We start from the raw sequence: 23964 nt of genomic DNA on the forward strand, positions 1-23964 counted from the left end.
CTTCCTCCTCTGTAAAACGGGCGCACTCAGAACACATACTGCGTTGCTCCTAGTGAGACCTGGATACATTTGTCCGTGCCCACCTCTCACGAGCTCCCTTGACTTGCCAGCATTAGGGACAAAACCTGGGGAAACAGAGACACTACAGGGCTTGGCAGAGGGAAGACGCGTGATGAGTGATCGCCTTCTGTGTTAAACTCGCAGCGAGCTCTCCTGCAAGAGTCTGGAAGGCCAGGAAGGGCTACGGCAACTGATCTTCCACGTCACGTGCAACATGAAGGATGTGGGCAGCACCATAGGCTGCCAGAGACTCGCGGGGAGGCTGGTGGGTACCCGGCGCTTCTGACCGGAACCAGAGGGGCTGCTCCCATTGCGTTGGGAACCCAAACTTCCCTCCCTCCCTGCTGTCAAACAAGTATGCTGGGTCCTCAGGCGCGGTGGTCCCAACACAAGAACCGTTTTCGGGAGGCGGGGGGGGAGGGAAGCAAGAGGATGGGGCAGTGAGGGGAGAGGTTCACCTACCCGGGGGACACCTGGGTGGCTCAGTCGGTTAAGCGTCCGACTCTTGATGTCGGCTCAGGCCGTGATCTCACGGTTTGTGAGTTCAAGCCCCGCGGCGGGCTCTGCGCTGGCAGTGTGGAGCCTGCTTGGGATTCCCTCCCTCCCTCCCTCTCTCTCTCTCTCTCTCCCTATCTCTCTCTCCCTATCTCTCTCTCTCTCTCTCTCTCTCTCTCTCTCTCTGCCCCTCCCCTGCTTGTGCTCTCTCTCTCTCTCTCTTTGCAAATAAATAAACATTAAAAAAAAGAAGAAGAAGTTCACCTGCTGGGCCTCAGGGGCTGGCAGGCAGGGCTGGGGACCTGGGGACCCAGCCACCCACCTGTCCCCGCCCCCCCAGATCCCCAGGAGCTACCTGAGCCTCCAGGAGGCAGTGCTGGCCGAGCAGCAGCGCCGAAGCCTGAGCGACGACGTGCAGTACCTGACGGACAGGCAGCTGGAGCAGCTGGTGGAGCAGACACCAGACAACGATATCAAAGACTATGAGGACCTGCAGTCCGGTGAGTGGGGGGTGGGGAGGCGGGCGCAGCAGCCCAGGTGGACTCCCACCGGCACAGGCGTGTCTACGAATGGCTGGCAAAGCACTTCAGGTGTTTGTGATTCGGAGGCCACAAAAAAAATTGTCAGGAGCAGGCAAGTGTGCCAAACTGGAACCCATGAGAGGTGGAGATCAACGGCCAGGGGCTCCCCCACTGGCCGCGTCGGATTAGCACGTGGGCAAGACTTACGAGACCGGGCGGCCGACCTGGCTAAAGGGCCATGCGTTTTGGGAGCCTTGGTTGCTTTCCTAGGAAGAACGTGTGGCCTGGGCCCCTCGGGATGAGGCCACCCCAGAGTCCTTCACCCCTTGTCTGACGCTGCTTCCTCCCGCCCGCTTCCCTGGGCAGCCATCAGCTTCCTCATAGAGACCGGCACCCTGCTGCACTTCCCGGACACCAGCCACGGCCTGAGGAACCTCTACTTCCTCGACCCCATTTGGCTGTCCGAATGTCTGCAGAGGATCTTCAACATCAAGGGCTCCCGCTCAGTGGCCAAGAACGGGGTGATCCGGGCCGAGGACCTCAGGATGCTGCTGGTGGGGACCGGCTTCACACAGCAGACAGAGGAGCAGTACTTCCAGTTCCTGGCCAAGTTCGAGATCGCCCTGCCAGTGGCCAACGACAGGTGAGCCCTCGGCCGGGCTGCCCGCACTGCTCCCTGGAGGAAGGATTTGGGACTGGGGGCACTGGTGGCTGGAACGAGATGTCCAGGGATGGGCCATAGTGAGGACCCGCCTGCCTAGGCTGGCTGCTCCTTCCTGTGCCGTGGGATTCCCTTTTCAGGGGATTCAAAGAAAATGCATTTATTGAAAAAGTGCAGGAAACCGTGCAAGAATGGCATTAAAAATATTCTGGGGGCTGGGGGAGGGAGTTCATGTTTTAGAGGGTTGACTGCTTGGGTATTTGGTGAATACATATGGGTTAAGTGACGAGGGTGCCCATGCTAATTACACAGCCTGGCTTCAAAAGGCAGAGAGGGCAGGGGCTGGGGGCCGGGTACTCATGGGTCTGAGCTAGTGATGATACATCTAACCCAGCTGGGTGCTCAGGGCCTCCTGGCCCTAATTTCCTCCTGGGTCTAATACCAGTGCCGCCCAGGAGGCAGTAGCCAGGACTCCAGATCCACAGACCAGACCACACAGACCAAATCCACCTACTATAGACCTTGTCACCACCCACCCCCGACCCCAGAGCTCTGGGTCTCGAGATGACCACTGGAGGTCATCTGGAGCTCCCGCGAAGCTGGCCTGGACCTGTGTGGCCAGCCCAGAGACTCTGCCTGCATAGACTGGGGCCTCTCAGGAGCCAGACCTCAGTCGCTGTGCCTGAGGCATGACTCAGATTTCCACTCAACCTTATAACTACAGGAGAGGGCCTCAGTCCTTCTTGTCGCTCCAGCCCCCTGGGGGCCATGAGTGAGTCCTAAAAAGAGAAACTCCAGAGAGGAACTGAGAGTCCACAAGATACCTCATACCGTGGCCCAGGGTGTGTCCTGGACTTTGGTCCGTGCAACATGAGGCAGCCTCTGAGTTGACAGCATTGCCAAAATCTGACGATTTTCTGGTTATTTTACCGACAGGACAGAGAAAGGTGGGAATTCCTGCACTCAGGAAAGGCAAGGCAGTTGTCCACACATGTGTGTCCGGGTGGACCATAAAATCAGCCAGGTCATGGCCAAGTGTCCAAAGAGGCTTATAGCACAGCGGGTCAGACCACAGAGCCAGAATGCCTGAGTATGAACCCCAACTGCCCTTCTTGCCTCATCTGTAAAATGGGAATAATGCGATTACCAACGAGTATTATAGTTGTTGTGAGGATTAAATACAACAATGCACGTTGGGGTACTTGGGTGGCTCATTCGGTTAAGCGTTTGACTCGATTTCAGCTCCGGTCATGATCTCATGGTTCATGAGATCAAGTCCCGAGTTCGGCTCTATGCTGACAGCACAGAACCTGCTTGGGATCCTCTCTCTCCCTTTCTCTCTCGGCCCCTCCCCTACTTTCTCTCTCTCACCCTCTCTCTCAAAATAAATAGACATTTAAATAATAATAATAATAAAATTAGATAATACACGTAAAGTATTCAAGGTATCTCTTGCACTTGAAGGCTCCAAAGACATCAGTACAACTTACTGTCACTCTTCCTTTGTGTTAAGTACTCAGAGCCAGTGGCATCTGGTTCCATATAAAGTAACGAATATCCGAGCATTTTCCATTTTAGCACAGGTGTGATGGTTCCCCTGTGCCCTAGGCTGAGTTCCATCTCTTTGCACATAAGCCTTTATCTGGTCAGTGATGCTACTGACCATCTCTGAGAGCTCCTGTCCCACCAAGGCAGTCATGGTGGTGTAGCATGAGTGAACCAGCTCCCGGGTACAGACCCGGTGCCCTGCCCAGGGTTTCATGGCTTTATGTTCAACAGGCACATGAACATAGCCCCCATCTTGCTGACACTGTGGTTATCCCCTGGTTCAGGCTTCCCAGCTAGTAATTGCTCTCAAGTAGGTCAGCAGGCGTCCGTGGTCTTGCTCCACACACCTTGAGAAGAGCTTCCGTTGCCAGTCTGGATCTCTTCGTTTACCATGCTGGCTTCTGAGTCATCTCTGCCTTTGGAAATATTGAGCCCCTGCTCTGTGTGTGCCGTGTTGCCTGCGGGGGCTCCTGCGTCCAGAGCAAGCTCTCTGCACTCACTCTCACACCTACAAAGATGTGGGCAGGGTAAGATCCAAGCTGAGTGTGATGTGGGCGGAAGAAGCGGAATAAATCATACAAGGCACTGACAAGGGCCTCCCACTTGGGGAAGAGACAGAACAGCTAGATAACAAGGACTTTTCAGAACATGAAGGAATAAATCAGGGTGTCCTGCTGGCCAAGGCCGGGGGTGGAGGGAAAGGTGATTGAGAAGGTCCTTTTACTCAAGATCTGAAGTGGCTAAAAAGAACCTAACACTTCATTGCCTGCCCCCTTTGGGCCTCACCTGCACAGCCCCTGTCCATCCTCCACCAACTCTGTGGGATAAGTGTCCTTTCTCGTCCCACGTCAGGGAGGTGGAATCTCAATACGGTTACACTGCATGCCAAAAACACAGAGCCGGGATTAAATATTCTTTTACAGTATTTTCGAGGGTCTCTTCCAGAAAGTTCTAAAGACATTTTATTGGACCTAAACTGATGTATTTTAAAAGCATCAGGGGAGCTGAAGGCAAGGCCTTTGTTGAGAAAAGGGCACACCCAGGGGCTGCCCTGTGCCTGCCTCCACAGCTCCACACACACACAGAACATGCTGGTTTTCAGGCACGCTCTCGGTGGGACCTCCCCAGGCTTCAGCTGTTTCCCACTGACCACAGTCATGAACAGCTCACTGACTCGGTGACTCAGCACTTTTACGATGAGCAAGAGTGCTCTCATAAACCATCCCTCTGTGCAAAAACACCCTCGTCCTGACTTTGAAGGCGATTGTGTTGTCTCAACTGTCTAAGAACAATAAATAGCTTCGAAGGCCAAAAATGTTACTCTGACCCCAATATCTGCATTGTCCTTGGAACCGTGCAGCTGTATTTGTTTTTCCTCCACCATCCAAAGTTCATTTTAAGTGATTTCCCCGATCACAACCCACTTTTACAGAGCGCGAACCGTGACTTGCTATGTCTGACGGGTTTATGACTACAGATGTTTTCATGTCTTCCCTCGGGATATCCTAGTCGCCATCTTAGAGACCTTCCTTGATACGTGTGCTTGCTGTGCCCATCTTCATTTTCTCTTGGAGCATTTATTCTCAATACAGAAACTACTGTCTCTTTATAAAAGTAAAATTCCAAAGGCCCCAGTGGGGAGGGACTTGGGCAGAGTGCCCCGGCCAGCTCGGGCCACGCTGTTCACCTGTCCCCTTTGTTGTGTTTCAGCTATCTTCTGCCACACCTCCTTCCGTCCAAACCCGGCCTGGACACTCACGGCATGCGACACCCCAAGGCCAATACCATTCAGAGAGTGTTTAAGATGAGCTTCGTTCCTGTTGGCTTCTGGCAAAGGTTTATAGCACGGATGCTGATCAGCCTGGCGGAGATGGACCTCCAGGTAGCTGCCGTTTCTGCATGGGGTTGGCGTAAGGGGGAGGGGGTGGAGAATGTATGCGCAGCAGCTGTAGCTGAGCCCTCGAGGGAAGGAGATGGCCCTTCATGGGAGGGGCTTGATCAAAACCCCTTTTCCTGCAGCAAAGCTACTGACTTAGGGCCAGGAGGCCAGTGTGGCACGGCTGCCTTCTCTTCTGTAGGCTGGCAGACCCATTTGAACCATTCTGCAAATACCAAATCAGCACCTCACTGGCTCAGAATACTCATTTTAGGAGCAGTGGTTGTAAATCAATCGATATCAAAATTCCCCTGGAGGGGTCACCTGGGTGGCTCAGTCGGTTAAGCATTTGACTCTTGAATTCAGCTCAGGTCATGATTTCATGGACCCCATGTCAGCTCCACGATGGGCTTGGAGACTGCCCGGGATTCTCTCTCCCCCTTTCTCTCTGTTCCTCCCCTGCTTGTGTGAGCATGTGTATGCACTCTTTCACTCTCTCCCTCTCAAAAAAAGAAAACAAAATCCCCTAGCTTGTTAGGACATAGATGGCTGGTCCCCCTCAGAGGTTTTGATCAGGTGGGTATGGACTGGGACCCATCATTTTGCATACCTAACCCTTGTCCCCAGTGATGCCACTGGGTGGTTTGGGGACCACACTTGGAGAACCATGGCTTTAGAACCATGTTTTTGCCCACTCAGGCTGTGCGCTAGAAGCCAACGTGAACCTGGGGAGCTTCTAACAGACATGGACAGAGCCCAGACGGCTTAACTTAGAATCTCTCAGGGCAGCACCCAGGCATTGGTAGTTTTTAAAGCTTGGCAGGTTATTTCATCATCCAGTCAAGCTTGAGAACCAGGAGTGTAGAGCTTTAACTTGGTCTGGAAAAAAAAGACCTAACCCAAGAAGTTACTTTCTGTGGGTTCACCTGGGGTGGTTGAAAGGTGTCCTGGCTGTCCGTCAACGTGAATTTCATGCAAAACAGTAACATGAAAGTAGCATTTGTATGGAGTGGTGTTTCTCAAAGTGGGGTTCCTGGACCAGCAGAGGCAGCCTTACCTGGGAGCTTGTTAGAAATGCAAATTCTTGGGCCCACCCTGGACCTACTACATCAGAACCCCCAGGATGGAGGCCAGCACTCTGTTTTTCACAAGCCTTCCAGGGGATTCTGACCCACTCTACAATATGAGCACCCCGGCATAAACTTGGACTATTGAATAATTGGCATTAAATTCAGAATGGATTTATTTTTTACCACATTGTAATTAAAAGGCTCTTATAGAATTAGCAACTCCTTGACTAATTAAAGATATTCTTTGATCTCCCCATTTTACTGAAATGTTAAAAAATAAATACAAGAGCCTGAAAATCATAACTGCTGTGGCCCATGTTATGGGGAGTTTGGGGGGGGGGGCGCTTGTTTGCAAGGCCTGGAGGGCGCACTGGTGGGAAGAGCGGGTGCAGGAGCTGGCTCATCTACAGTCCCGATTCGGTCACGCTGCCCTCCCTTTGAACTCATTGTCCTGCCACGTTCTAAGTGGGAGGTCACAACACAGCGTCCTCATCCTCGTCATCGTGTGGGGCCTGAGCTCCCAAGTGGGCTCAGTGTTGGGGGTGGGGGGCAGGCGCCCTTCCAGGCAGCATCCCTCACTCAAAATGAGGGGGAAAGTCCCATTGAAATTCAGATGAGAGGGATTTCAGTCTCAGGAGCAATCAAGGCGTACAAATTCAAGCGAGGATGAAATGCTGGCCACTTTTCACCTCTCAAATCAGCAAAGAGTAAAGCCATAGTAGCCCCCAGAATCATGACGCGGTTCATACCCTGTGGTCAGAGTGTATATGTTCTAATCGTTTCTAAAGCAATTGCTCAGTACACATCCAGGGCTAAGAGTATTCCAACCCTCTGATGCAATAATCCCACTGCTAACACTGTGAACTAAGGAAATCAGAGAAAGTTTTGTGACTTTTCACATTCTACTGGCTCACAGTCTGCATTATTAAATAAGGCTTTCTTTTTTTAAGTTTATTTATTTATTTTGAGAGAGGCAGAGACAGTGTGAGCAGAGGAGGGACAGAATGAGTGAGACAGAGAATCCCAAGCAGGCTCTGCGCTGGTAAGTGCAAACTTGGAGCTCGAACTCACGAACAAACCATGAGATTATGACCTGAGTGGAAATCAAGAGTTGGCTGCTTAACCAACTGAGCCACCCAGATGCCCTGGGAAGTTACTACACTTAGTAAAATATTGAGCTTTAGAAAAATGAATTTTATATGAGTTATTAATGGCATAGGAAAAGTGAGGTTTTTAAAAGCATACAAATTTAGAAAATTAGAAGTACAAATTTAGAAAATATGGCCTCAGCTATTTTCTAAACATACATGTAAACAGAAAAAAAATCCTGGATTAATATACACCAAAATATACCAAAATAGTGTTGTTTTGTGTTCTTTTGCACATTTGTCTGTATTTTCTACATTTTCTAACATAAATTGTTGCTCGTAAAGTCAGGGAGGGAAAAGATTTAAACAGAAGAAGCCTATTATTATCAATCCTTTGGGGAAAATGTGCTCCTAGAGTATCCTGGAGACCCGTTCAGATAATGCAGTGTTTAATTTGGCAGCAGGATGCGTGGTGCAGGAGGAGGGGGTGGGAAAGACGGGGGTCATTTATCACGATGGGGCCACACCGGTCTCTCCAGAGCTCTGTTCAGGGCCAGTGAGGAGGCCGGAATACTTAAGCAGCATCTTTTCTCTGTCTTTCAGCTTTTTGAAAACAAGAAGAATACTAAAAGCAGACACAGGAAAGTCACCATTTATAGTTTTACGGGAAACCAGAGAAATCGCTGCAGTACGTTCAGAGTGAAAAGAAATCAGACCATCTATTGGCAGGAAGGGCTCCTGGTCACTTTTGATGGGGGCTACCTCAGGTAGGAATACTTGAGAACCCACGTGACTGGGTCAACGTGGTGCCGTGGAAATAGCCCCGTGGCAGCCTCTTCTGGGAGATTGTCCACTGGTGTCCAGAGTTCTGTTCCCAAGAGCAGCTCATCATGGCAGTTTGCTAGAAATACGAGACTCTCCCCTGAAAATATCCAGAGGCTCCCTGTCTCCTCACCTCCTTCCTCTCCCTGTGAGAGAGGGTATGGTGACCACAGCCCAGGACTTGAGGGAAGTGGGCGGGCACTGAGCTCCAGCACCCCCCACCCCCGTAGTCACTTAGGTGACACCTGCAAGAGCCTTGCAACCATCTAGCCCTATCCCCTTGTCCTAAGTGACAATGGCCCGGGTGACCCCGCTGGTTCCCCAGCCCGGATCCTATGTGCAACATAACGAGTTACCTCATTTAGCTCCCTTTTCCTGTCTACCTTTTTGAGAGACAGAAAGACATAAAGTCAACTCAAGAGGTTTAATAAATGACTTTTAATCAGTTTTAATAAACACACACAATTATTTCATATTTACAATGAGTTTTTCAAAATATTCTTCAGTTGCATGAGAAGAGAAGAGTAATGTATCTTCTTTTGAGGGCCTGACTTGAGCCCCTCTCTTTGCCTAGGGTTTTCATGTAGATGTTCCCACTTAAAGCTCACAGCTGCCACCTGGCAGATGAGAATCTTGTGGTTCAGAGAAGGTGAGAACCTTCCCCAAGGCCACACCTGGAGATCTGATTCTAGCCTGAGCATCCCCTACTGCCAAGGCCTCATTACATCCACCTCACGGCATTGGGAAGTCGTGGGGGCACAAGGCAGGGTCAGGCACACGAAGGGGTCCCCTTGACAGTCCTGCCTGGGCACAGGGTACTGGGGTGGGATGGTGGGGTCCCTGGGGTTTAGGTCTTGCCCTGGAGGCAAGGAGATCATCCCAGGGCCCTCCACGGGCAGATCACAGTGGACTCTTTCTGGGTTGCAGTGTGGAATCCTCAGACGTGAACTGGAAAAAGAAAAAAAGTGGAGGAATAAAAATCATTTGCCAGTCAGAAGTGAGGGACTTCTCTGCAATGGCTTTTATCACAGACCATGTCAATTCCTTGATCGATCAGTGGTTTCCTGGTAAGAGAATGTTCTGGAACCAAGTCTTTGCTCATGTTAATATTTCTTTATGAATCAGGGTGGGGCACATTATTTAGGGAGCAGAAGTCTCACTGGGATTCAGCCCAAGGCAACCAGAGAGGTCCTAATGGCCCTTTGGCAGAATCCTGATCTCAGGGAAGTATGGCTGTGTCATGGGGGTGGGTGCTATGGGGAAGACGTGGGCCCGGGCCCCACAGGGTGTGTGCAGAACTTGGCCCCCTGGCTTCCCACAGTGTGTGGGAAGGAAGACTACCCTGGGTACCACGCATGGTCCAGGAAGACGTTGCGTGTGAACTTCACGTGGGTCTTTTCTGCACAGTGAGGCTAGTGCTGAAATCTGGGGGCACCGCATGGATGCAGATTTAACCCTTACACAGGGGTGGGGAGGCAAGGTGGGGAGCCACACCTGTCAAGGACCCCCATTTTTCTTTCCTGCCTGCCCCCATCCTCAAATCCCAGAGGTGATCAACCACCCACATGGCCCTTTGATCAGTTTCTCCATTGACAATCCACCCAAAGAAAACACTTTTTGAAGTGAAGCTTTTGAGGCCCTCTGTTTGTTTTGCTACCAGAGTGGAGACAAACCCGCAAGGTGTCCTGCAGAGAGGAGGCTGTCTGGGGCCAAGCAGGCAGCCTCTTCCCCATGAGCCCTCAACCCCTGAAGGCTGGCAGCTGAGAGGGCAGTGCTGGGTTTGGACACCAAGACCTGCTTGGCCAGCCTTCTAACCTCCCCAAGCTGGCTTCTCACTTGAAGCCATCCCTGCATCCCCGGGCAGGGGGTCATCGGAGGACACGGCAGGATGTATGCTTTGGACACCTGGGCCTGGGATCCTTCCAGGGTTGATGGAAAAGCTGACCTACAAGGCAAAAATCTTAGAAAGGAGCCTAAGAGAAGGCAGTTTGGGTGTGCTTGGCCATCCAAGGGAGCCTCCCTGGGCTTTTATGACTCCCCACCAACCAGAGAGCCCTACAGCAGGTGCTTCTGCAGATGTGAGGGGGGCGGGGCAGGGGGTGCATTAGATAATCACCTGAGACAGGAGGGGCTGGGCCGAGCACCTGAGACAGGGCTGCCCAGGAGAGAGCACCACCCGCCAGCTAGCAGAATATATTATACACAGGGCTGCAGATAGCAAATGTGCCCAGAAGCTTCTAAGAGTCCCCCTCCTACCCTGCACAAGACAGGCCATCAGCTCACCCTGAGGGTTCCTCTACAGGGGGGCCATGGAGCCTGTTTCTTTGCACCTCCTTTCAGAGGCGGGCAGCAAAGCTGTGTGTCTCCTGCCCAGGGGAACGCAGGTAAAATGACTAGGTTCTATTTTAATTTGTACTCATTTCTCCCCCCTGCATTGCTCTTCTAGGAAGGATCGGAGTAATTGCAAGCCTTATGTTTCTAATTTTAAGAACGGCTCCTTATTGGTTGTGGTTCGGTTGTTGGAGCGTGACATAGCTCCGACCCAGCCCGCAGCATCCTGTCAGGGCCCGGCTGTGCAGGAGGGATCCCCAACCTCTCAGCCCTGCCTCAGCCAGCCGGCTCAGGGTCTAGACCACCCACTGTCTGTCCAGTGCATCCCTGACCTTTCCCTATGCGCGTCTTTCCTGGTGAAGAATCTCGCTGTCCAAAAAAGAACCCAGGTCATGGTTCAGCCACTCCCTGGGGTCCAGGCAGGGGCACACAGACCCCCTCCCGTGAAAAGCCCACCCAGCCCAAAGTTGCAGGGTGCTACCTGCAGCCACCTTCATGTGAACTGTGTCCTTCTCTGTCCCCATTTAGCCCTGACAGCCACAGAAAGCGACGGGACCCCACTCATGGAGCAGTACGTCCCCTGCCCAGTCTGCGAGACCTCCTGGGCCCAGCACACCGACCCGAGTGAGAAATCAGAGGGCGTACAGTACTTCGACATGGAAGACTGTGTGCTGACAGCCATTGAGCAGGACTTCATCTCCTGCCCCAGACACCCTGACCTTCCCGTGCCTCTCCAGGAGCTGGTTCCTGAGCTGTTCATGACTGACTTCCCGGCCAGGTAGGCCACAGCACCACACTGCATGGCTGGCCCCCACCTTGGGGCTGCCCTAGCCATGCCCACACAATCTCCTGTGACCTTTACGTCCCTGTCCTAGGCTGCCCAAAGGGAACCAGGCTGTCAGCTTGCCATTTTTGAGGCCACAACAGGCTCAGCTGAGCCGATCACCTGGAGGGACACACCATTCTGGGTCCCCACACTGTGTTTCCATCACATCGCCTGAGCTCCTTTGCACTAAGTTTGCTATTCCCCCTGATTCCTCCTTTTCCTGCCGGCTCAAGGAATGGGAGGCAAATTCTCCTTGGCGGTGTTCAGGAAGGGGGCGCTCCAGACCTACAGCCGCATTTGCCTTTCCTGGCAAACGAGAGCATTTGGATCCCTGAATCTGTTCTCCTTTTTTTGTTGTTAATTTTTTTTAATGTTTATCTATTTTTGAGAGACAGAGCACAAGTGGGGGAGGGGCAGAGAGAGAGGGAGACACAGAGAATCGGAAGCAGGCTCCAGGTTCTGAGCTGTCATCACAGAGCCCAATGTGGGGCTCAAACTCAGGAACAGTGAGATCATGACCTAGGCCAGTGTTTGAGCCACCTAGGTGCCCCAATCTGTTCTTTTTTTTTTTTTTAAGTTTATTTATTTATTTTGGGAAGAGAGCACAAGTCGGGGAAGAGCAGAGAGAGAGGGAGAGAGAGAGAATCCCAAGCAGACTCCACACTGTCAGCACAGAGCCCAATGCGGGGCTTGAACACACAAACCGTGAGATCATGACCGAGGTGAAGTCAGACACTTAACTGACTGAGCTACCCAGGCGGCCCCTCTAAATCTGTTTTTAAAGTTGAGTCTATTCTATAACCCAAGATAATGGCTGGGCAAAGAATGCTAGAGAAATAGAGAATGTTTTGAGGTCCCATCCAACAGGAAACAGTCACAAAATCCAAGTGCTTGGTAAAAGAAGGAATCTTCTGTAGTCATGGAAACCAAAAGGTATGACTTCGTCTCCCTGGAGACAGTTTGACATTGGCCATTACCAACTATTTTGGAGTTATGTAGTCCTATTGTTATCTTATTCAAAGGATTGCTAGATCTGGCTTCTTTAAAGAAAAGTAAACTTTATGGGGTTATTTTCATTTTTCCAGATTGCCCTCTCTCCCAAAGAATAGACACAGAGCATTCGGAGATACTGCAGAATTGGGGTTCCAAAGCCTGCTTCTGGATGAGTCTATCAGATTAAGAAATTGCTTCCTGCATTGGTTGATGTCCCCCTCCCCACAGCCCTTTTCAATATCCCCAGTTACCTCACTGGTAGAAAGAACAATAAAATGCTATTCTTCTGCCAAATGAGCCCTTTATTCCTAGAATTCTAATGTGAGAGTTATCACTTCTCAGAGACCACATGCAAAGTTTTGTATATGTGTGAATCAGATTTCTTGGGGGGGGGGGGGGGGAGGGGTGCCCAGTTAGGCAGCTCCAAATGTTAGGATTTTCATGTATTTGCTGAACCTTGTCAGGTTTTATGCCCCAACTGCATCCAGGCTGTGGCATCTACTGTATGAAATCTGGAAAGCCAGTTTGGATGTCCCCATTGGTGTGGATCTAATTACAAGCTATGGCGTGGTTCTTAAATGACGGTACTTGGCTGGGACTTGAAAAGCCCAACAATGTGAACAGGATTCCCAACCTGGCAGAGGCTCTCTGGAAACTTGGGCAGTGGCCCCAACTGCAGCCCTGAAGCATCGCACTCCCCATGCTGCGAGTTTGGGCAGGTGGGGGTTGGGAGAGTGACTACGTGGCATCCAGGGAGCCCCATCCTGTGGCCCCGAGTTCACAGGAGTCCTAACCGGATGCCCTGAGGGATCCCCGATGGTCCTGCTGCTTCTCATGCCCATCCTGGGAGGCTCCCATGTGCCCACGCTGCCCAAGCAGGTGGTTTTGGGGTGGGAACTTGGAGAGCAGCCCAGCTCGTCTTCCGCTGCACCACTGAGGTCCACCGTGGGTGCGGCTGCACCCTCCTGGAGTGCAGTGCGTGCGGTTGAGCCGTGCAAAGTCTGAGCAGCTGCAGAATCTGTTCCTGGAAGGCGTGGGAAACAACAGCCTGGCAGGGTTGGCCTGTGGGGCCAGAAGGGCTTCAGTGGGTGCACCTGGCATAGGCAGCTGACCAGGAACCCAGACAGACCTCAGCAGAGCAGGGGGAGGCCCTGAAATGGGAAGGCATCTCCCCCTCCTTCCCTGCCTCCCATCACCCCTCTCCATCTCCCTCCCTTCCAGGAATGACGTGCAGTCTTTCCAAAGCCCCACAGAAATCTTCCCTTTACCCGGATTAGAACACACAGACCAGTGAGGTCTAAACTGCCTGCCCTTGGGTGAAATCCTAGTCATCCATTGTGCAGACACTGCTCATGACAGTGAGAAGCCCTCTGTGGCTGCCTGGGGCATCTGGGTGGCTCAGTCCATTGAGCATCTGACTTGATTTCAGTCATGATCTCACAGTTCATGAGTTCAAGCCCCGTGTCGGGCTCTGCACTGACAGCGCAAAGCCTGCTTGGAATTCTCTCTCTCTCTCTCTCCCCCCCCCACCGCCCCTGTCTCAATTGCTTGATAAAAAGAAATAGGGAAACAACTAACCTAGCACTAGATAAATGCAGTTTGATGGATACCAGTTCTCAAAACACAGAACCTTTTGGAGGAAAACATCCAGAAGAATTATTTTTCTATGTAGGCCACTTTCCAAGGTGTCCCCCAGTGCCAGCCACCATCCACACACAGGAGGCAGTTTCTATTATGAGCCCACTTTACAGAAAAGGTTTGTGGAGGCTGTATGACCTGCCCACGGCCAAGGTTTATCCCAGATCTGTCTGACCCCACCGGCGGCTTTGAACCATGACTCCCTGCAGTAGGAAGAGATGACCATGGGTGTCCTCACACCCACCCATCCTGGGACCTCCCCCCCAACCCCAGTGGGACCCTCTGGAGGGGTGGGTAAGGGAACGGTTAGGGAGGTCTGATCTGCCCCACATGCTGTGTTGCCGGCAGGCTCTTCCTGGAGAACAGCAAGTTGGAGCACAGCGAGGATGAGAGCAGTGTCCTGGGTCAAGGTGGGAGCGGCACCATCATCTACCGGGCCCGGTACCAAGGCCAGCCCGTGGCAGTGAAGCGATTCCAGATCAAGAAATTCAAGAACTTTGCCAACGCCCCAGCAGGTGAACAGGGAGGGCCCTATGTCCTTTCTTTTCAGACATGTGCTCCCATGGTCCAAACTCCCTGCCACCTTAGGGAGGAGGGTCAGTGAGGCCAACGGAGGCCCCTGGGTGGCCAACCTGCTTTATTCCTGGCAGGATGTGGGACAGGCTGAAAGGTCAGGCTGAGCAAGGCCCGGAAGTTGTTTTGGAAGATTGCTTCCTTGTCTAGATGCAAGCCCCCAAGAGCCTGGGCCATCCTTAAAATTTCCATCTGCTTGCTCCACGGCCAGCACAGGCCTGGCATATGGTGGGCACACACTTAGACCTCAGGTGGACCCCTTACCTTGCAGGGCCCCTCTCAGCCATCTGCGCTTAAGGAAGAGAAGTGATACTCTGGCTGAATGGATGGGGCAGCCAGCATGGGGTGGCTTCTACCCCACCCACACGAAGGAGGGGATAGGGTCTTGCCTTGGCACATCAGCTCAGAGATGCTCTCTACCTAGAGCAACCCATCACCTCTTAACACACAGCCAGCGCGGGTACTGGGCAGCCGCCTCGCTTCCAGCCAGCTGAGTTTCACATTTTCACTGCCCCTGGCTTAGCACATTCATCTTTATGACCACTAAGGTAATTTACACTCTTGGTAGAAAAAGCAGAATCCTAGAACAATCAGATCAGAAAGGAAGAGACAAGTTGTTGCTATGGGAAGAGAATGACTTCCTGCACAGAAAATCTAAGCAAATCCACTGGCAGAAATGAGAGCCAGGAAGAGTTCCACAAAGTTGCCAGACGTGAGCTCAACCTCAGAATTCAGCAGCGTTCCCACACATGGCAATGACCCATTGCTAGAAAATGTCCCCGTGGCAGCGATGAAACCACAAAGTATTGAGAGATAATTAGTATATACCATTCAATTTAGTTCCCATTTAAATCCTAGCAAGGGGTGTGTGCGTGTGTGTGCGTGTGTGTGTGTGCACGCGCATGTGTGGGCTGGGGGGGGAATCTCACTGATTCTGAAATATGCGTATGAAATGACAAAATCCCAAGGACAGCTGACAGCTGAGACAATCCTACAGTAGGAGACAAAGGAAAGCGGCCTGCCCAGCAGATGTCATGACTTAGAACCCTACAGACACGAAGGCAGTGTTCTCCAGGGCTCCGCCAGGCCCGCCAAGGGAGCAGACACAGCCTTGCGTGTGCGTGAGAAGCTGGCGCTTAGCAGAGGTCACATCGTGAGTCAGAGGGGAAAGGCTGACAGTTCCCTAACTGAGGCAGAGACTTGGGTCAGACTTCACACCGTAGTCAAAAATAAATTCCTAATGGGTTAAAGACCTCATGTAAAAAACAGAACCTTTGTGCTTGAAAAATAAATTTGGCCAGCCTGCACACAAATCTGACACAACTGATGCATTTTAACTGCCAAGGGTTTTTTCATGCTGTTTAAACCTCCATATCCAAACATCCCTGATTTTCAATTCTGAACGTAGGGGAGGAACAGAGAGGGATACAAGAGGACAAGAAAGACCTGGTGGACCCTGTTCGATGACCTCAGAGCCAGCCACAGACCAGTGGGCAGCACCCTGACCCTCCACTTGATGGGAGGGACCCCTCAGCGGGTGGGGGCGCAGGGGGGACTTTAGCAGCCACGGGTTAGACCGGTTACAGCGCAGACTGGCAATCGCCCACCACTGCCCACAGACTTTGCTCCTCTGGCCTGAGATGACGTGTCACTAGGCCTGTGACAGCCCCAGTTTTCTCTCTGACTGAGGAGAGAGTGCTGGTTCTTTCTGCCCTTGGCTGTCCTGGCTGCTGGCAGGGAGCCAGGTGAGCAGTGATGACCCAGTGCTCAGCCCCATTCTGGTCATGCTGGTCGAACCAGGCTCTGGGTGGCACTCAGGGATGCAGAACTGGAATAAGCCACAGCTATGACCCTCAAGTAGCCAGCAGTGGGTGTGGCGAGGGCTACGAGAGTGGCACCTGTGTGACAAGAGCAGGGACGTGCGTGGTTCTCCATCGAGGGGGCAGGAACTGCCCACTTTGTTGGGCCGGGTTTAGCACCTGAGGAGGAGAAGTTTGATACCAGCGTGGAATGCCTCAGGAATGCCAGCGTGTGGGGCCAAATTCTGGGTGACAGTGTTGCAATCCCTGATGTGTTAAGTGCCTTAGAGTATATATCTTGCCCTCCAGCCTCTCGAGTCCCCATGAGGCAGCTCTGAGTGTGGATGGCCCCCCACCCCGAGTGGCCCTAGAGGGGCTCCCAGCAAGGCAGCAGGTGCTGTGTGTCCCTCACCCCCTGGGCTGCGCTGATGGCTGTGCCCTCTCCCGCAGACACCATGCTGAGGCACCTGCGGGCCACGGACGCCATGAAGAACTTCTCGGAGTTCCGGCAAGAGGCCAGCATGCTACACGCCCTGCAGCACCCCTGCATTGTGTCCCTCATCGGCATCAGCATCCACCCGCTCTGCTTCGCCCTGGAGCTCGCCCCACTGGGTAGCCTCAACACCGTGCTGTCAGAGAATGCCAGAGGTACTAGCCACACCCAGAACAGTCCGGAGAGGGATTGCCTGGGGCCCCGCCTGGCCAGATATAGCCCCTCAGGGACCAGAGAGCCCTTGCTGGGCAGCACAGGCCCCAGGGAAGCTGTACCCTGGAGGTCCCCTCCTCCTGCTGGGCCTGGCTGCCTGGGGCAGAGCACGCCTGCCCCACGGCTCACGTGGCCAACTCCCCTCAGGCAAATACCTACCCTTCCCCAGGTCTACGCCCTGTATGGTGCTGTTGGCAAGGCTAGAGAAGCTTAGGGTTTGGAGTCAGATGCAACCATGCACGTTCCCAGACCTGGTTCTCAGCCATAATCCAGTGAATTAGTGCTTAGTTTGCTGGCCTATAAAAGGGGGATAATAATAGCCCCACTGAGGGGGCAGTTGAGGGCCTCAAGTGAGGCGGGCCAGGGAGGGCCCAGGCTGCAGCCTGGCCCCCAGAAGCCCACCAGCCACGTGTCCATCATCATTAAAACCCTGAGACCCTGGGGTGAGGTTTATCTTAGGTTTTTTTTTTGTTGTTTTTTTTTTTTAATTTTTTAATGTTTATTCATTTTTGAAAGACAGAGAGAAACAGAGCACAAGCAGGGGTGGGACGGAGAGAGAGGGGGACACAGAATCTGAAACAGGCTCCAGGCTCTGAGCTATCAGCACAGAGCCCAACGCGGGGCTCAAACTCAGAAACCGCGAGATCATGACCTGAGCCAAAGTCGGATGCTCAACCGACTCAGCCACCCAGGCACCCCAAGTTTTTAAGGAAATCTTAAAATAATTTTCCTTGGGAAATGAATTGGTAACTAAATTCCAAAGAGCTGACAGAAGGAGAGAGGTAGTTGTCTCTCGATTCAGGAAGAAGAAATGCAATTAAACTCAAATCGTTTCTCCCTCGATGGAAGAGAACTTTTTAAATTATTTTATTTATTTTCTAATTTTTTTTTAATTTTTTTTTTAAGTTTATTTATTATTCTTGAGAGATAGAGAAAGAGCATGAGCAGGGGAGGGGCAGAGAGGAGGAGACACAGAATCTGAAGCAAGCTCCAGGCTCTGAGATGTCAGCACAGAGCCGGACGCAGGGCTAGAACTCACGAACTATGAGATCATGACCTGAGCCAAAACCGGATGCTTAACAGACTGAGCCACCCAGGCGCCCCATAATGTTTATTTTTGAGAGAGCACAAGTGGGGGAGGGGCAGAGAGAGGGAGACAGAGGATCCATAGTGGGCTCTGTGCTGACAGCAGCGAGCCCGATGTGGGGCTCAAACTCACGAACTATGAGATCATCTCCTAAGCTGAAGTCAGACTCTAACCAGCTGAGCCACCCAGGTGCCCCGAGAGCTTTTTTACTTTTATTTTTTAATGTTTATTTATTTTTGAGAGAGAGACAGAGCACGAGCAGGGGAGGAGCAGAGAGAGAGGGAGACAGAATCTGAAGCAGGCTCTAGGCTCTGAGCGCTCAGCACAGAGCCCCAATGCAGGGCTTGAACTCACGAACTGCAAGATCAGTTCCAGGTGCCCTGAGAGCTTTTTTAAAATGAAGCTCTTACTCCTGCAACCCACCTCTTGACAATATAGTAAACTTGGCCTACAGTGAACTCTAGGAATTTTGAATCCTTGCTGTTTTAGTAAAAACACCAACAATTCCAGGCATGAGATACTGGGAATCAAGCAATGTCTATTCTAAATACTATTGCACTTCAGAAAGTCATTCTCTGTCTCCTCCTATATCCAGCATGGATAATGATGAGAAGTATCTGTAGAATATAAAGTATCTGGGAAGAGAAAAGGTTAGAAAAGACAGTTGTAATGATGGTTTGCTTTTTTTTTTTTCTTTGCAAAGATTCTTCCTTTATGCCCCTGGGACACATGCTCACCCAAAAAATAGCCTACCAGATTGCCTCTGGCCTGGCCTACCTGCACAAGAAAAACATCATCTTCTGTGACCTGAAGTCAGACAACATTCTGGTCTGGTCTCTGGACGTCAAGGACCACATCAATATCAAGCTGTCGGACTACGGGATCTCACGGCAGTCATTTCATGAGGGTGCCCTCGGCGTGGAGGGCACGCCCGGCTACCAGGCCCCAGAGATCCGTCCTCGCATTGTATATGATGAGAAGGTACCCACCCTGGCCCACTGCTACCCAGCCCAGCCCCACAGCCAAGCCCAGGCCCTGGTGAAGCCAGGAACCTGCAGCCTCTGAGCTCTGTGTTTCCCCAGGCACACGTCTGTCCCTTTCCTGTGCTCAACCAGGAGGGTATGGCTTGAGCCAGAAATGCACAGGGGCCTGTGTCCACCTAGCAATGTCAAAGTTGACCTCTCCTTAGCTTCAGGAATGGTGCTATAGCCTCTGAATTCTCTAACCTTGATTCAGAGACATAATGAAGGTGGTACACAGTGGACAGTGAGCCCAAGACAGAAATGGGTCTGGATTTGGGTCCCAACTCTGCCATTTAGATGGGTAAACTGGAGACAGTGGACCAGCCTCATGGGGACTCATGAGGGGCAGACAGAGTAAGGATGGCAAAGGCTCCCGGCCCATAGGTGCTGTCCACAAAGCATTGTCCGAACTGAATGGCAGAGATGGCCAAGACAGCATCCTCCAAAGCCAGAAGAGAGTGAATTCTAGCAAGACAGGACTGGACTCCCGAGCAGCTGCCTGGCCTGCCTCTGCCAACATGATGGCTAAATGTTTGCCTTCTTCCCTGAAATAGATGCAGGCACACAGGCAACTAAAAACCATGTTACAGCTGGTGCCATCCCTGCTTCACTAATCGCCCAGCACTGAAACTCCCCTGGTCTATAATTTTTCATTATTTGGTGATTTACAGATGAGTCATTGGCTAATTGCTTCAGGAACAGCCTAAATGGCAATGCTGGACATTACATTCCCATGTTATCTTATAACTGGAAGTTTGTACCACCTTCAAATAAAACAGGAAGAAGAATGACCTTAGCATGTGTAGGTTAACTCATCGCCTGTGATTATTAACCGAAATAGAAAAGGCAAATCAGTGTGATAAAAATAAGAGCTTCTTAAGTAGCAGGTGACACAGGCAAGGCACCTTGAAACTAAGATTATAACAGGGACCTTCACGTTGAAAATTCTCAGGTCTATTTCAGCCAATCTCCTGCTAAAATGTTATTTCTTGGCCCTCATGGAGGCCTATACTAACTTCTCCTTACTGGGCCTTTTGATAACATTAAAATTAGAGGAGTCAACATGTTATGATTTAGGAGACATCCCCCCTTTTATGATTTGCAGACACTGCTCTTCTAGTGCCTAACACATTAAGCTGAGGGTCCGTGTTCTCCTGCCTTGTCTTGATTCTCAAACATAAAAGAACATGACATCCTTGCAGCCCTTAACCAGTGGCTGGCAGTTAGCAAGTTCTCAGTGTGTGTTTATTGGATGGATGGGTGGGTGGGTGGGGGAATGGATGGATGGATGGATGATGGATAGATGGAAAGAAGGAAGGAAGGAAGGAAGGAAGGAAGGAAGGAAGGAAGGAAGGAAGGAAGGAAGGAAGGATTGAAAGATGGGTGGCGAAAGGGACAGAATGATGCATGGTCAGATGGTTGGCCAGATGTTTCGACAGGTAGGAAGTGATGGATACATTCATTGGTGGTTGATTGATGATTATATCCCTGGACAGGATCCCTTGTCTAATTGTGTCCTCCTGCTCCCTCCATCTCAGGGCCAGCTTCTGAAAGGTGCTGGGCTCAGGCAGGGGACCTGACTTGGCTTGCCTCTTTGCCCAGGTAGACATGTTCTCCTATGGAATGGTGCTCTACGAGTTGCTGTCGGGGCAGCGGCCAGCGCTGGGCCACCACCAGCTTCAGATCGCCAAGAAGCTGTCCAAGGGCGTCCGTCCTGTTCTGGGGCAGCCCGAGGAGGTGCAGTTCCATCGCCTGCAGGCACTCATGATGGAGTGCTGGGACACAAAGCCCGAGAAGGTACCGGGGGCCCAGGGCCTGGGGGACCAGACACCTCCTGCCACAGTGGTGGAGGGTCTGCGTCTCCAGAATGCACGTGTACAGCTAACTGCCCATCCTTCACTAAAGGTCTAGAACAAATGAGGCAACCCTCCTCTGCTCATCCCTTCTAGAAAGAGATGTTTACTGTCCTAATACATCCAGCTCATCTCTTTGTGTGTGTGTCACTCTCAGGAAAAATGAGCTTTTTTTCCTCCCCACTTTTATGTCACACCATCATGCAAGCAAAACATACCAGCCCCTTTATAGCGGTACAGTCCCCGTGTAAGAGCAGAGAGAATGTATGTATCTCTTTATATTTAAAGAAATGGGGAGCAAGTTTGCTCGTGAGAGCAGGAGTCATATTATCACTTTTTTTAAATGTCTATTTTTGAGAGAGAGAGAGACAGTGCAAGCAGGGGAGGCATAGAGAAAGAGAGGGACAGAGGATCTGAAGTGAGCTCCATGCTGACAGGAGAGAACCCAATGCGAGGCTCAAACCCACAAGCTGCAAGATCATGACCTGAGCTGAAGTTGGATGCTTAAGCAATTGAACCACTCAGGCGCCCCGTCTATTATCATTTTAAAACTTAGCTGTTTGGGGAAGAGGCCAGTGGTTTCAAGGTTAAAATGCATTCATCAAACTAGATGGTACTAATTCAATGTATTGGGAGTAAAAGAAGCTTCTGAGAAAAATCCTTTACAAGATTGTATGTCTATAGGCATGGAGGTTGGAATCTTAGAGTTTAAGCCAACCAGATGACCAAAGTTCAAGTTGCCATTGACAGTGATGACCCAGATACTCTGGCATCAGAAGTTGTTTCAGCCTCTTGTTTTGAGCAGTTTCTAGACCTTCCTCCCTTGTTCAAGACCATTGGTTTCATGGGCAATATAGGCATCAATCTGGTTTACGTGACCCTTGCTCATGGCTCTGGTGGCCTCTCTCCCTCAGCGCCCACTGGCCCTGTCGGTGGTGAGCCAGATGAAGGACCCAACCTTTGCAACGTTCATGTACCAGCTACCCTGTGGGAAGCAGACGGCCTTCTTCTCATCCCAGGGCCAGGAGTACATGGTGGTGTTCTGGGATGGGAAAGAGGAGTCCAGGTAATGTCCTGAGGCTTACTTTGCCCTGCTGGGGTGACCATGCACTTGGGGAGCAGTCAGGGCTGACCACGGTGAGAGATGTTTACAGACGGTGGGTTGGGAGCCTGATGGAGTTTGCTCCAGAGAGAAAACTGAGTCCATGCAAATGACAGGCATGTATGCATTTGTGCTTAAGAGGAGCAAAGAGAAGGTGGTGTCTGCCAGGGGTGGGGTCAACACAGGGCTTTGCTTTTTGTTGGTTTTTCCTTCTTAATCCCCATCACCTGTTTCATCCATTCTCTCACCCCAACTCCCCTTTGGCAACCACCAGTTTGTTCTCTGTGTTTATGAGTCTGTTTCTGCTTTATTTTTTCTTTTGTTTTTTAGATTCCACATATAATTGAAATCATATGGTGTTTGTCTTTCTCTGACTTATTTCACTTAGCAGAATACATCTAGGTCCATCCAAGCTGTTGCAAATGCCAAGATTTCATTCCTTTTTATGGCTGAGTAATATTCTGTGTGTGTGTGTGTGTGTGTGTGTGTGTGTGTGTGTGTGTGTATAAAGTGCCTTTATCCGTTTATCTATGGATAGACATTTGGGTTGTTTCCATATCTTGGCTATTGTAAATAATGCTGCAGTAAACACAGGGGTGCATGTATCTTTTCAAATCAGTGTTTTTGTTTTCTTTAGGTAAATACCCAGAAATGGAATTACTATATCATATGCTATTTTAGGAACCTCCATACTGTTTTCCTTTTTTTAAATATTTTTATTTTTGAGAGAGGGAGAGAAAGTATGAGTGGGGGAGGAGCTACGGTGGGGGGACAGAGGATCCGAAGCAGGCTCTGTGCTGACAGCAGAGAGCCCGACGTGGAGCTCCAACTCACGAACTGTGAGATCATGACCTGAGGCAAAGTTGGAAGCTGGTTAATGGACTGAGTCTCCCAGGCGTCCCCATTCTGTTTTCCAGAGTGGCTGCACCAATTTATATTCCCATCAATGGTGCACGAGGCTTTCCTTTTCTCCACATCCTCACCAACACTTGTTTCTTGTCTTTCTGATACTTGCCCTTCTGACAGGTGTGAGGTAATATCTCATTGTGGGTTTGTGTCATATTTCCCTGATGATGAGTGACGTTGAACATCTTTTCGTGTGTCTGTTGGCCATCTGGATGTCTTATTTGAAAAAATGCCTATTTAGGTCCTCTGCTCATTTATTAGTCAGATTGTTTGTTTTCTTGGTGTCGGGTTGTATGAGTTCTTTATATATTTTGGATACTGACCCCTTATCAGATATTTCATTTGCGAATATCACCTGCCATTCAGTAGGCTGCCTTTTCATTTTGCTGATGGCTTCCTGCGCTGTGCAAAAGCTTTTTAGTTTGATGCAGTCCCATTGTTTATTTTGCTTTTGTTGCCTCTACCTGAGGAGACAGATTCAAAAAAATATTGCTAAGCCTGATGTCCAAGAGTTTACTGCATATGTGTTCTTTTATAAGTTTTATGTCTCACATTTAGGCCTTTAATCCATTTTGAGTTTATTTTGTGTATGGTGTAAGAAGGTGGTCTAGTTTCATTCTCTTTCATGTTGCTGTGAAGTTTTCCCAACACTGTTTGTCAAAGAGACTGTCTTATTCCCATTGGACACTCTTTCCTACTTTTTCAAAGATTCATTGGGGCGCCTGGGTTGCTCAGTCAATTAAGCATCCAACTTCAGCTCAGGTCATGATCTCACAGTTCAGGAGTTCAAGCCCTGTGTCAGGCTCTGTGCTGACAGCTCAGAGCCTGGAGCCTGCTTCAGATTCTGGGTCTCCCTCTCTCTCTGCCCCTCCCCGACTCGTATTCTTTCTCTGTCTCTCAAAAATAAATAAATGTCAAAACAAATTCAAGGATTCATTGACCATATAGTTGTGAGCTCATTTCTGGGTTTTCTATTCTGTCCAACTG

The 23964-nt window shown here is 50.8% G+C and overlaps 1 protein-coding gene across 3 annotated transcripts in view; it reads left to right on the top strand.

Annotated features, from left to right (window-relative positions):
* LRRK1 (leucine rich repeat kinase 1) overlaps positions 1 to 23964 on the top strand; it is a 134275-nt gene that overhangs the window by 98046 nt on the left and 12265 nt on the right. For all 3 annotated transcript variants that reach the window (XM_058736776.1, XM_058736774.1, XM_058736775.1), the window contains 12 exons: positions 205 to 325; positions 896 to 1055; positions 1443 to 1719; positions 4996 to 5167; positions 7923 to 8086; positions 9069 to 9208; positions 11001 to 11250; positions 14278 to 14444; positions 16752 to 16949; positions 18798 to 19075; positions 20719 to 20913; positions 21884 to 22035. In XM_058736776.1, the coding sequence (XP_058592759.1) occupies positions 205 to 325; positions 896 to 1055; positions 1443 to 1719; positions 4996 to 5167; positions 7923 to 8086; positions 9069 to 9208; positions 11001 to 11250; positions 14278 to 14444; positions 16752 to 16949; positions 18798 to 19075; positions 20719 to 20913; positions 21884 to 22035 (2274 nt within the window). The remainder of the gene's footprint in view (positions 1 to 204; positions 326 to 895; positions 1056 to 1442; positions 1720 to 4995; positions 5168 to 7922; positions 8087 to 9068; positions 9209 to 11000; positions 11251 to 14277; positions 14445 to 16751; positions 16950 to 18797; positions 19076 to 20718; positions 20914 to 21883; positions 22036 to 23964) is intronic.

Source organism: Neofelis nebulosa, chromosome 7 (genome assembly GCF_028018385.1).
Source record: "Neofelis nebulosa isolate mNeoNeb1 chromosome 7, mNeoNeb1.pri, whole genome shotgun sequence".
Classification (NCBI taxonomy): domain Eukaryota; kingdom Metazoa; phylum Chordata; class Mammalia; order Carnivora; family Felidae; genus Neofelis; species Neofelis nebulosa.